The 12961-nt window shown below is 66.5% G+C and overlaps 1 protein-coding gene across 1 annotated transcript in view; it reads right to left on the reverse strand.

Annotated features, from left to right (window-relative positions):
* Positions 1 to 2154: 2154 nt before the first annotated feature.
* PANK4 (pantothenate kinase 4 (inactive)) overlaps positions 2155 to 12961 on the reverse strand; it is a 14879-nt gene continuing 4072 nt past the window's right edge. The window contains exons 3-19 of the mRNA XM_081816811.1: positions 12457 to 12941; positions 11755 to 11938; positions 11377 to 11469; positions 10897 to 11050; positions 10625 to 10806; positions 10015 to 10096; positions 9436 to 9536; positions 7290 to 7445; positions 6553 to 6665; positions 6217 to 6304; positions 5385 to 5536; positions 4416 to 4471; positions 4239 to 4288; positions 3734 to 3838; positions 3312 to 3412; positions 3135 to 3203; positions 2155 to 2628 (exon numbers count right to left, since the gene is read on the reverse strand). Of these exons, the coding sequence (XP_081672937.1) occupies positions 2415 to 2628; positions 3135 to 3203; positions 3312 to 3412; positions 3734 to 3838; positions 4239 to 4288; positions 4416 to 4471; positions 5385 to 5536; positions 6217 to 6304; positions 6553 to 6665; positions 7290 to 7445; positions 9436 to 9536; positions 10015 to 10096; positions 10625 to 10806; positions 10897 to 11050; positions 11377 to 11469; positions 11755 to 11938; positions 12457 to 12941 (2385 nt within the window). The 3' untranslated portion in view covers positions 2155 to 2414. The remainder of the gene's footprint in view (positions 2629 to 3134; positions 3204 to 3311; positions 3413 to 3733; positions 3839 to 4238; positions 4289 to 4415; positions 4472 to 5384; positions 5537 to 6216; positions 6305 to 6552; positions 6666 to 7289; positions 7446 to 9435; positions 9537 to 10014; positions 10097 to 10624; positions 10807 to 10896; positions 11051 to 11376; positions 11470 to 11754; positions 11939 to 12456; positions 12942 to 12961) is intronic.

The following is a 12961-nucleotide window of genomic DNA, read 5'->3' on the forward strand; positions in this document are numbered from 1 at the left end:
CCCTGCCCGACTGCGACTGGCTTGTTCCGCACAAGGCCTGCTCTGTATGGGACACTTTAGACTCCAGGCTTGCGGACACAACTCCAATAAACAGGTTCCCGCTTGCTGGGGCGGGGGGGGGGCACCCACCCACGCACTCCCCCTTGTGACCACCTGTCAGGCGTTCCTGGGCCAGGGTCTGTGTGAGGACACCCCTGACCTCTGTCCACAGAGGGCTCGGTGGACTGGCTCCCCAGGGAGGGGATCTCCAGCCTCCAAGACGCAGCCGCTGTTCCCTCTCTCCCCGCCTCCCAGTCCCACTGTGGTGTGTGGGGGCATAAGCTTGACCCTGGGCAGGGACCCCAGGCCAGAGGACCCCCAGCTGGCTAAATGCATACACTGCCCCTCCCCTGGAGAAGGCGGGATGCCAGCCAGGCCACAAGGGCTCTGTGTCTGGGCTCATCCCGCACCCCGGCATCCGGCCTCCGACCTCCACAGGAGCCACCTGGGGTGCCAAGGGCCGCCAGGGACCTCTGCGACAGGCAGTGCCCTTTATGCAGCAGGCGGCGGGTTTGGCTGGGGAGGCCTCATGTCCCACCACTAGGGTAAGCCCTGCTGTCTTCCCGATAAGGCCTGTGGGAAGCTGGACACCCGACCCAAGGCTGGGTGCTGGTGGGTGGACACGGTCTCCCTCGAGGTGTCCCTCTGTAGTCTCCAGGGCCACTTGGCCAATCTCAGCAAAGGCCCGGGTGGAGGGGGTCTACTGACCCCACACACCTCCCCAGACCCACCAGGCCCCTCCTTGGGAAGCTGTGCCCCAAGGCCAGAAGGAGCACCAAGCAGGGCATTTGGGAGGTGTGCCTGGCCTTCAGAGCCCCTAGAATCTGGGGTGCATTGAAGGGGGGCACCTGGAGGAACCTCAGCCAGGGGACTCTCGGCCAGTGCTGGGCTGGGCTGGCTGCTGGGGCTCCTGGGGGGGAGAAGTGGGGGCCAATCCTTGTCCAGCCCTGCGTGGGCACTGCCTGCCACCACACGGTTACCTTCCACGGGCCAGGCTTAGCCCCTGGGAAGCCCGGGTCTTTCCCAGAAGGGTGCCTGGCAGCAGCGCGGGTCCTCCCCGTACGGCTCTGCCCAGCTGACGCAGGGCCGGGGTGCTGCAGGCCCCCTGACGGGCAGGCGGGGCAGATGGGAGGACCTGTGGGGGTGTCTGGGCGTCGGGCTGAGCCAGGCTCTGGCCGGACTTCTTGGGGCCTCCTGGGTGTCTGTCCTGGGCCACCCCTGCACCAGGCAGGCCAGCGCCGCTCCCCGACCAGGAAGCAGGCGGTGGAGGGGAGTCAGGCCGAGGGGCCAGGGAAGCCACACAAAGGGCTGCAGCCTGCTGAGCTGTGCAGGGCTAGACTGGGGGGGGGGCTGAGGCAGGGGGACCCTTGTGGGGGGTGGGGGTTAATGGGCTGGGCTGGCCTGGCCAAAGTGGCCACTAGCACGTGAGGCTGCGAGTGACACGTGTGTGGGTCACTGGGGGGCCCGGAATGCTGCAGGAGTGCTCACGGCCCCACACGTGAGTGTGCAGAGCTGGGGACGGGGCTGGCCGCCTTCCAAGGCTGGCTCCCAGGCGACTGCGCAAAGCCCCATCCGGCACGCACACGGGCGGCGGCCGTGGCTCGGCCCGCTCCCTGCGGGAAGGGTCAGCGCTCACCGCCCAGGGCCTCGACCAGCAAGGCGCCCGCCCTGGACAGGGCACGGCCATGTGGTCGATCGGCTCCGAGCAGGAGTGCGGGCAGCCACCAAGCCCGAGAGCCCTCGAAGGCCCTCGCGGCTGCCGCCTCCACTCAGCAGTGTGGCTCCGCCCGGCCTGTCGGTCTCGGGTGCAGTGGGGTGCGGACACACAGGACGACCTTCCCTGACACGCCACTGGGAGTCTCCTCGCTCTGGACAGGGGCGGGGGATGCAGGAAGCCACGGGATGGCCACAGCCACGGCCACCCTGGGGGCCCCGGCAGTGAGTGAGGGCAGACCCCACTCCCGGCCGCCCCCGGGAAGGGGGGCCAGGCCCACTCTCTGTGAAACCACACGGCACGGTCTGGTGTCACTCCAGCCTCTATTCAGTGTGCCCGAGGCCCCGCTGACCTGCTGGAGACGCGAGCGCGTTATTTACATCTATACATATACACGTGTGTATATATATAAAAGATTATTTCACAGTTAAATATATTCCAATACGAATGTCTCACTGGACAAAAGTTGCGGCTCCCACCACGAACACGGCAGCACGAAAGAGACCCCAACGGCACAAGCAGCGTGCTCACACCTGGGCGCACCTGGCTCCGAGTCACAGGCGCGCGACACCAATGTTCTGATCTGAACGCGGTTTCCCTGTTGCGGTCGAAGTACATTCCTGACAAGCGGCGAGCAGAGCAGTCCGGCAGGGCAGGCGCCTCACTCGGCCGGGACCTCGTACTTGAAGATGACGCTGAAGAGCCGGCCGCCCAGCCGCTCGGCCAGCCAGGAGTTCTTGATGACGGCCAGCTTGAGGCTCTCGCAGCGCAGCGCCGCGTGGTAGTTGGTGTGGACGGCGCGGCCCATGCCCTCGATGACCACCAGGTCTGCGCCTCGCTCCCGAACCAGCACGGCCAGCCCCTTGTCCAGGCGGCTTCGGGGAGGAAGGGGGCGGTGAGGCAGGGGTGACGGGCCTGGGAGAGGCCACACCCTCCGTCCCCACGACGGCAGCAACTGGAAAGAATGCCCGAGGACCCCCAGCCCCCAGCTCGCTACATCCCTGGGCTCAAAGTCCCCGCCCCCCTGCAAACCGGGCCTGACGACGCTTCTCGATGTGGGACTGATGAAATCCCCCTTCCTGGTTAACAGCCGGCCCAGGAAAGGAGGAGGTCGGCCCAGAGAACCGTTCCGGCCCCGGGCCGGCTCCCGATGGCCGGTTCTCACGCTCTAGGGTCCCCAGGGCCTAAAACACCAATGCGGTGACCCAATCATCGGAGCCGGGGGGCCTCGGGGGCGTTTGCCTCCCTCACCAGACGAGGCACACCCAGCCCACGGTGCAGCCGACGGGTCCCGAGCCCACCGCCCAGGTCCCCACTAAAGGGCTGCAGCTCGGCATGCGCACTGGGGGCCGGGGGCAGGTGTGGAGGTGCCTCGGGGTACCTGAGATCCAGACACGGGGAGCTGGAGCCCGTCTGCATCAGCAGCAGCCTCTCTTCTCTGAGCGCCGAGCTGCCAAGCACAAGGGGTCGGTTGGCGCCCTGGGAGTCGGCACCCCGGATGCTCCCAACGTGCCCCCACCTGTCCATGCAGGCCCCCCCAGGCTCCCGGCCAGCTTACTGGACGACAGGGTCCATGGCCGCGATGCGCTCGGCCACAATGAGGGACTCGCAGTAGGTCACGTCGTTCAAGGCGGGTCCCGAGTTGCATGCCAGGATGACCTGCAGCAGGACGCCCCGAGCTTTGTAGGGACTCAGCCACCGCCCGGCACCGAGCCAGCCTTTGTGCGCCCACCCACCCGGGGTTGCCGGCTGAGAAGCACGACCCCCGATGACCTCTCACTGCTCGGTGGCCTCCAGGAGGGCCGGCTCCCGGGTCGGGATGAAGACGGCCCCAGAACACTGCGGTCAGGCTGACCCAAGGTCCGTGGTGTGACAAGCCTCACCCGAACCTACCTGCCCCGCACAGAGACCACGACAGCGCCAACCCCACTGCGAGTGGAGGGCCCAGGGCAGGGGTCCCGCCGCGGCCTGGACGCTCACCTCCGTCCCTCTAGAGAGAAGCTCCCTGACAAAGGGGAAGACTCCCAAAATGACGTCTATTCCACTGTTATCTGCGAAAATTAAGGCACATTTGTGAGGGGGCCCCTGTAAGACAAAACCAGGACGTTCAGTTGGGAACAGGCGCGTCCAAGCGTTGCAGACACCTCCGTACTCCACACTTCCCGCAGGCCGAGGCCGAGGGCTGCTGGCTCCCGTGGGCGCTGGGGTGCTGGGGGGGCAGGGCGCCCGGGCCTCTTCCAGAACTGCGGCCCCAACGACCTCTGAGCCGCGGCCACCGACCTAACCAGGAGAGCCTGCAGGAGTCGGGCTGGGGCAGGGGGCAGGGGCCAGTGGCCGGGGGGAGCGGGCTATGGCGCGAGACTCCGGGGGGCCCTAGTGCGCTACCCTGGGGCAGCTGCGCGCCATCTCCCGTGGCCCTCCCCGCCTCCCGGGCCTCGAGAGCACGGCCTGGCCCTGGGGCAGAGGCGGGGACAGCGGTGTGTACCTTCAGTCTCTGAAGCCACTTGCTGTAGGAGTCCACGAGCCACGGCCGCTCTGGGGGACACGGACATGGTCAGCCACACCATCGCCTGCAGGCACGCTCCCCTCCCGCAGCCGTCCCCTCGCTACCCTCCCCACGGGCGGAGTTCCAGCGCAGGAGGGGAGCCCTGGGTATCCCTACCTTGCAGCTTCATCTTCGCCTCCTCAAAGCCAAACTGGGGGTCAGATTCGAGGACACTGTGTGGAGAAGAACACAAGTCATGAGAGCCCCCAAACCTCAGCTTCCAGCATTCACTACAGAGCCCAGATGAAGCGTTTCCCAAAGTGGCCGAGCGTGCTAGGATCCATAGCAGGTCCCCAGAGCAGTGGCCGTCTGGGCAACCCCCGTTCCGGAACGTGGGACGTGGTATGGGGCTGGGGGCGGGGTGAGGGGTGGAGGGTCCCGAGCGCGTGGCGGCCTCCGGGAAGGCCCTGGGTCAGTGCCAGCCTCGCCCAGCACACGCACCAACGTGCCACCCAAAGGGAGAGCCAGTGACGGCGGGGGGGGGGGGGGTGGCTCTTCCCAATGTGGACCCAGCGAGGGCCAAGGACAGGACCCCAGGTGGGAGACAGAGCGTCCCGCAAAGGGAGAGGCCCTGTTCCGTGGTGGGCGGGCCAGCTGGCGAGGCCCAGGGCTGGGCCGGGGAAACCACTCCCTCAGGGCCCCCCGGGGAAATCCCACAGCACCCCCAGATCGAGAGCCCAGGCCGGGCACTCAGGGAGCCTGGGGCGCGTGCTCCCACCCGAGTCTGCAGGCTCCTTCCTAAAGCACCTCCTTCTCCCAATTTCAAACGTTCAGTGTGGTTTGAGTCCCACTCTTAACGTGCGAACCCCAGATTTGGATTTTGACGTCTGAAAACATCAGCCCCCAAATCCACACCCCAGCCGTCTGTGTGCCTGCTCTGAACAGGCTTGGGGCAGCACGGCCAGAGAGCCGCCGGTCATTCCCAGGGCTGCTCACGCCCCAAGCGATGCCCAGGGCTCTGCAACCCCATCCCCCCACAGCTGCCCCCTTGGGGGCCGGGCTGGGGCGCTGCCTGAGCCCGAGCTGGAGTGAGCAGGCAGGGCAGGGCTGAAGTGTGGAGGGGCTGTGAAGGCAGCGGGCACCTACTCAGAGACGGCTTTCGCTCCCCAGTCGAAGACGTTCCCGGCCAGCAAGCCCTTCACCAGGGCCAGCTGCCTGTCCTCCCAGCCCAGGGCGTCCAGACCGCGGATCACCCTCGGGAAGCACTTTAGCGCGACCCCGTTTTCCTTCTGCTTGACCTGTGGGGAGAGGCCAGCGCTGGTCAGAGTGAAGGCGTGGCCCTGCCTTCCTCAGGCCCTCGGCAGACGAGGCAGAGGACGCCGCAGAGAAGGTCACCCCAAAGCCGCCCTAAGGGGACAGAAGACCCAGCACACTGTCACAGGGGCTCACGCAAACCAAGGTGTTAACATGTACCAATTCGGAGTGGCGCGGGCAGCGGTCGGGCGGCGTCCGGGCCCACACACACTTACAGCCCGCGGCGTGGTCATGCTGTGGCCCCGGGCAGGGCAGAGAAGGGCCGTGGTGGAGGACTCGGACCCTCGCAGGCGCCCCGCGCCCCATCCCCACTCCGTCCGAGGCCAGGGGAGGCGGGAAGCGGCGTGCGGTGCTGGCTCTGAGCCCTGGCCGCCAACCCCGGGCACACAGCCTCCCGGGCAGAACGGCCCGAGGAGGGTGGCACCTCCCGGCTTGTGGCCGGGCTCCGGCTGGCTTGTCGCCCATGAGGGCAGGACTGGCGTCCACCAACGGCAACTTTGAGACTGTAAGCCGACCCCGCCAGGCCAGGGACAGGCGACGCCTCCAGCCCTCGGCTCCTTAGCAGGCGCTGCCAACCGAGGGGCCACCCCAGGCTGTACCCCTGCTCCTTGCTGCTCGTGCACCCCTCGCAGGCGCCAGCCCAGCACAGGAAGGCGGCACTCACTTTGGAGTAGGGATCCGGGAAGTTGAACTCATTCAAGCAGTGCTCCCTCGTGTCCAAAAGGCTGCGCACGGTCAGGGTCCCGTAAGCACTGGGGAAGAGGTGGGAGCAGGGCAGCTCAGGGGGTCGATGGCCAAGCACGCTGCCCACCGCCCCTGCCCCCGAGGGCGTCTTCGTGGTGCCCGGCTGCCGCAGGAGCGTCCAGCAAAGCAGCAGAGGGGGGAGCCCGCCTGGCCCTGCCGAGCGGTCCCGGAGCGCGTGCGGGCGGCGGCAGGTGCAGGGGGCACGGTGGGCCAGGGGCGGCCACTCTGGCGCCGGGCTGGGGGCAGCGGGACTCACAAGGGCTGGTGTCGCAGCGTCTGCAGCTTGCTCCAGTATTTCTGCCGGAACTTCTCCGCCCTCTCGGCGGCGTCCACCGAGCCTGGCTGGCTGGCCACAGCACGCTTCACCACCTGCCGAGCACGGGGCGCTCAGCCCGGCCGGGGCCGTGGTCCGAGCGCATCCCCACGCACAGGCCCCAGCCGCTGGAGATCCGTGTCCCTGGGGGCTTTCCTCCGCGGGGTGGGAACGGGGTCACCGCTAGCCCCCGGCCGAGGCTTGGAGCCGCATCGTCCGGGGGGACAGGTGGCTTGGGACCACGCTCCAAGGCTGCGCGGGGTCCGGGGCTGGGGCCCTCACTCTGAGGACAGAGCCCTGGGGCCTGCGAGGCTTGAGGAGAGACGCACGTTCCCGGGGTCGGGGGAATGAAGGCCTGAGACGCCAGCCACCGGAGCCTGGAGCCCAACTGCTGCCAGCCCCGGCCCCGCGCAAACCGCGCGCCCCTGAAGACACGCAGTCACCGGCACGGGGATTTGGGATGCTCGTGAGACCCGTGCCTCGCCGGAGCACGCCCCAACGTGCGGACCCAATGCACCCCCAAGGGTCACGCTTACACCTGAGGAATAGGGGTCACCCCTCAAACTCCGACACTGAGCCCACGGCCATCGGAGCGCAGCCCTCCTCCTCCACCACACCTGTTGCTCGTTCCTCGGGAGCCCTGGGTTTCCAGGGGCGCCCGGCCCGCCCCGAGCCCTCACCCCGTCCAGGGCCTCCTCGAAGCAGGTGAGCCAGTACTTGCGGGCCAGGGAGTCGTCCGTCAGGTCGACCGTGTCGGGCACGTAGGAGGACGGGTCCAGGAGGAGTGGCAGGTTGACCAGCGGCCGCTCCAGCCGGTCCATCTCCAGCAAGTCAAACTGGGAGGGCAAGAGGCGGCATGCGCGTCAGCTGGGTGGTTCCGGAAGTTCGAGACCCTCGTGCGGGTCCTAGAGCCAGCTTCTCTGTGGGACCGGCCGAGGCGGCGGCGCAGACAAGCCCATTCTTCCCGGGCCCCGCCCACCCACCTTGCGGTCCTTCGCGGCCTCGGCGCCCAGAGCCAGGCTCCCAGGTGCTGAGTCTGCCCAGCCCCACGAAGGCCACCTCCCTCCCAGCGTCTCTGCTGCTGTTCCTGCCACCGGGGGGCCCCGGGGCTGGGGGCTCCCGTACCAGCGTGTGCCCCTCTCCCCACACACATGGGCTGCCCTCCGGACCCCGTTTCTGCTGCGCCAGCCTCCACAGGTGAGGTCCCCACTCTCTGCCCAGCAGGCCCTTGTCCTGTGACTCCTGTGGCACCGTGCCCACGGCAAGGCCGCAGGGACCCTGCGGGGCAGTCAGGCTCCCACACTGGCTACACCGAGGGGGTGGGGCCCCTCTGGCCCGTGGTCACCAGCGACAGGCACGCGCTCTGGTTGTTTCCGAAGGGGCGGTCGCTCGGCCACCTGGCGTTTTAAGTTTCACATTGCGAAGACGAAGCTGGTGTGTCACCAGCCCTGGTCCTCGGCGACCTGCTCACACTTCACTCGGCACGTGCCTGGCGGCCCTCTCCCCGCTCCCGAGGGAAGGACTGGCCACGCTGTCGCGCCCCTGCCTCGGCTCGTCTGCGGGCAGCCTTCTGGCCGGCAAGCTGGGGGGTGAGGAGCAGGTGTGCTCCGCACTGCGGCCACCTGGGGACACACTGGCTTTCGGACGCCCCGAATGACAGGAAGCTCAGCCAGGAAACGGCCGGTACCTTTCCAGGCGATGAAAGAAAGTGGACAGTCACCATCTCTGGGGCCTCGGCAGGGTTTCAGGGGCTCCCCCGCTACCCGACGCGCACTTCAAACCTCAGCTTTGCCGCATGCAGGCTCCACACACCCCTGTGTGAAGTGGGGGGTCACACGGAGACCCAGCATGACAGGTGCGCGAGGCACGGAGTGTGGGGGGATCGAGCCGGCATGCACCAGCTCTGACACACGCGTTCCTTGCTCACATATCCGTTTGGCTTTGCGATCCCTAAAGCAGGAATCCACGTCGCCCTCCACAAATCAGAAGCCGGGGATCAGAGATGCAGAGACCCCCTGTGTGCCAGTCCCGGGGCGTGGGGCCCTGGGGGGCAGTTCCCTCCCGGGAAGTCATGATTAGATCACGCACATTCTCGCAATGCTTACGCCAACTAGTAAGAGAATCTGCGTGTCTACAACTGAAAATCAGCTTTGCATCCGAAAAGCCAGCAGGCTGGTTCTGAAGGAGGCATTCTGACTCACATGCCCAGACTGGCCGCCTGGACTTGTCCAGCTGGTTCTCTAGCTCGGTGCCCGAGTTCTGCTAAGTGTTCAGAGACTTATGAGAGTAACATGCCATTTTGGGAGATGTCCTCAGTAAGCCTGTGATTTTTCCAGGACAGGCCACAGTGGCAGCGTCCTGTGTCTGGCTGACACTGGTCCTGGTGGGAGACCCTCTACGCCCGCTCAGCAGGCCGGAGGAGCCCCTGCCCAGTCACGCGGGCGTCTGCCCAGCTAAGGGTTGAGGAACGGGCAGGAAACTTCCCAGGACAAGAGACTCTGTCCTTTCAACCGGTTTGAAACCATCAGGCAGAGAACGCGGTCTAAGGGAAGGGGCCTGGGGTTGGTGCCAACCCCGATTCTGCTGTCAGTGGTGCCACAATTCTGAGGAAGCGCATTCCATATCCTCCCTGCAAACACGGGCACAGGACTGCACGGCTTGGGGCTCCCGTGGAACGTCTGGGAAACACAGAGATGCTAGGGCCTGAGGAGGGAAGCAGGCACCTGGTGCCTCTCTACTGCCCCAGTGTCCACAGTTGGTCAGTGGCCAGTCTGCACCAGGACAGAGGGTCTTGGGACCTGACCCCACCAAGGACCCCGCACTTACGGTGCCGCTCCTCGCCCGCTGCGTCGGGCAGAGCTCCGGGGATGAGCTCATCAGCCCGGAGCTGCCTGCGTAGTTCTCTCCCCAGCTGTACTGGTTAGGGTCTGGACGGGGGAAAACCAGGGGTCACCCCCGGGGGGACCACGCTGTGCCCACACCCCAGGACAGCCCGACCGCCACGCAAGGTCCCCGCAACACCGAGGGAGCCTGGGGCTGTGGCACTGTGGTCTCTTGCTGGTACTGAAACCTCGTACGATTACTGGGACCTTTCCAAGCTTCTTAAAGCAGCCTGCCCCCACTTCCCAAGCACACCCTCCAAGTGGCCTTCAAAGAGGGCAGGCCGCCGAGGCACATTCCCTCGCCCTTGTCACCCAGGAGGCCCCCCCGGGGTTGGTCACGTGGCACACAAATGACCCCTTGGAAGAACTGCTGCAGAGGGTGAGCGCCGCCCCACCCCCGGCCCGCAGGGACCACGTGCCACTCAGGCCATGGATTCCAGAGGGAGAGTGAAAGCGGTGGGTCAGCGCCTCCCTGGGAAGGTTAGAGACCCTCGCCCATGGCCCCTGTGGCCGCTGGACTCACTGTCTTGCTCTGCTCCTTTAAGAAACGCCCCGATGGCTCCCAGGTAGCCTTCGTGTCTCAGGAACAGCGCCTGGACTTCCCCCTGCCACGGCAAAACCCCGCCTGAGCTGGCCCCGCCGGCACACGGGGGAAGTCTGGGCGGTTCTAAACCAACCCGACGCAGGCGGCCTCTCTATGCGGCAGAGGCTTCCTGAGAAGTCCGCAACGTGCTTGTCAACGAAACCGCGTTCAGCGCAGAAGTTAAAAGCTTGGCATTTGGAGAAATTGGAGGGTGAGTAACTTTTTCCACAAAATTCACACCCACCCAATCACCTCATCTGCAGGCCCAGCCCAGAGTGTCCCGCGGAACGACAGCCGTCTCGTCCACAGGGGGAGACGGCCCCCAGCGTGCTCACTGCTGCCATCGTGCCCAACTCCGAGAGGCCACAGTGCGCGGGCGAGGGCGCTGGAACCCGCCACAGGAAAGAGGCAGGGGCCCGGGAGAAGTTGGCAGGGGACACCCCGCATCTCGGCGGCCTGCCCTGAGCCCCCCTCGCCCCCGGGTCGGCCGGTCATCTGGGAAGAGCACAGCTCGTCGTGCTGGCGGAGGGAGGAAGCGGAGCCCGGTTACCTTGGAGAAGAAGTTAATGCTGTAGGTGATGGTGCGCATGGTGACGGGGTGGCCCCGGATGAAGAAGCCGCCGAAATACACCCTGTCCAGGCAGTGGAGCTTCGCGTAGAGGCAGGCGAGCTGCCCGATGTCGTTGCTGATCATGTGCAGCAGACTCTTGGCCATGTCCTCCTTGGAGAAGTCTGGGAGGGGGGCACAGGCGGGGCGCTGCTGGGCGAGGCCGAGCCCGCGGGGGGCTGCCGGCGTGGGAGGGCGTCAGAGGGGGCAGGTACCTCTGTCGGCCGTGGCCGACTTCCCAAAGCTGCTGGCGATGAGGTTGCCGCTCAGCCCCAGGGTCTGGTGGGCCCCACCGTAGATGTCCTGCACCAGCATGTCCACGTTCGTGTGCTGGCCCTTGGAGGCCAAGTGCAGCAGCTCGTCGAACTTCTGCGGGGACAGAGCAGACGGAATCGTGTGTGCTGCGGGACCGGCCGGCGTCCCTGCAGCCCATGGAGCAGCACGCGGAAGGCCCTCCTACGTAGGCAGGGCTCCACGGGCGCCCCCCGCCCGCCCCGGGCAGCACTGGCAGCTCAGACGGCCGTCCTGCAGAGGCCAACAAACACTGCCAGGACGAGGCCGGGAAGGAGCCGCTTCCCCAGCCACCCCACCAGCCGCCAGCCTCGGGCCGCACGGCCCCCAACCTCTCCTGAGAAGGTCTGGGACACAGGACCTTGAGCGGAGCCAGAAGCATCTTTCTGCAGCCGCTGGAATACCTTTGTTTTGGTGAGCAGAGCCCCAAGTCCCCAGAAGGTGCCACCTCCGATGGAGCTGCCACCGATCCACTCGAACCTGTCCTCGGTCTCCACCTGGGAGCACAGCAAGCACAGGTGAGTTAGCGAGGGGGCCCCGGCCACCACCCGGCAGGTCCCGGGATGTGGTGGCTTAGGGCATCCCCAGACACGGGTCACATCATTCCCGAGGGCCGAGTCTGGGCCGCCCGCCTTCCCCCAGACGGCTGCGTGCGTGTGGCGTGGGAGCCGACGGGCGTCACCCTGGTCTGCGCCCCCGTGCCCGGCCTGCTCCAACAGACGGCAGGTGCCTCAGCGATCCCCGCCCGGCCGCCATGCAGGGCCCCGCGAGGCACACCTCACCTTCACAATAGAGACTCCAGAACCGATGTTGACCAACAGATACGGGAAGATGTTGGGGTGATTGGTCTGGAATCGAAACTCGGGGTCGGAATCTTTCTGATAAACGAAGGCCTCGTGTGGGATGTTCTTCAGCACAAAGTTGCAGCCTTTTATCAGGCACGTCATCACGTCCTCCTTGTCCACTCTGCAAGGGACGGAGCCTGGCCACTGAGAACAGCGTGGGCCCCAGAAGGCAGCTCGGCTGCAGCGCGGCGGTCGGGCCGCCCCGGCCCCGGGGCCCTCCCGGATGCTCTGCTCCCGGCCCGAGGGTACGCGTGGCTCTCAAACATGCAACTGACACAACTCATATGGTTCCCGTCCCCTCTACCCTGCAAACGGCTTCGGACGGGCCAGCCACACACACCTGAAGACCCAGCACTCTGCTGCGGTGTGCGGCCCCGGCCTCAGTTCCCACGCGGGCGAAGCCGTCAGAGACCTCTACCCCTGCAGGACAGGGAGCGCTGCCACAGGGGCAGGGCCCCCTTCCCTCCTCGGGCCCCCAGCCTTCCGACGCTTCGGCCACCAGAAGCCTCCCGACGCTTCGGCCACCAGAAGCCTCCTGCCAGCCCAGCCCAGAGTCTAGCCCCAGAGCAGGTCGACTGCGGCCACTTCAGAGCCTGAGCCCGAGACCCAAGGCCAGTGGCCCCTGCGGCCCCCACTAACCTCAGCCGCAGCTTCTCTTCGATGAGGTCCTTGAACTTGTAGGCCCCGCCCCCGGTCGCCTGGATGACCTTTGTGTCTGTGTTGACAAGGTGGTCTTTGATGAAGTCCAGGCAGGCTTCTATGTAAGTGTTCTCGAACTTGACAAAGTGCAGCCTGGCAGTAACTTCCTCCTGGACAGAGATCTCGTAGGGCGGCTCGTGGTCCTGCTCGGCGTCCTGGGGGTACAGGGTAGGGGTCTGTGTGTGCGTGCTGCCCTCGGGGAGGGAAAGATGTAGAGATGAGGGCCCTGAACATGCACAACTCTCCATGCCGAGTTCAGGTGGGAGGCAGAGCCAGGGGAGGGGCGGGGAGAGACCGTGCTTCCCAAGGAGCAGGTGCAGGTGCTCCTGCCAGGGTCCCGGATGGAAGGGGGACTGACTGAACGAGGGAGCAGGGAGGGATCTGAGTCCTCGGAGTGTCCAGGAAGCTAAGCCGGTGTGGGTGAGCTGCGGGGGGGGGGGGGGGG

This window comes from Leptonychotes weddellii, chromosome 4 (genome assembly GCF_054177405.1).
Source record: "Leptonychotes weddellii isolate Sample4059 chromosome 4, ASM5417740v2, whole genome shotgun sequence".
NCBI lineage: Eukaryota > Metazoa > Chordata > Mammalia > Carnivora > Phocidae > Leptonychotes > Leptonychotes weddellii.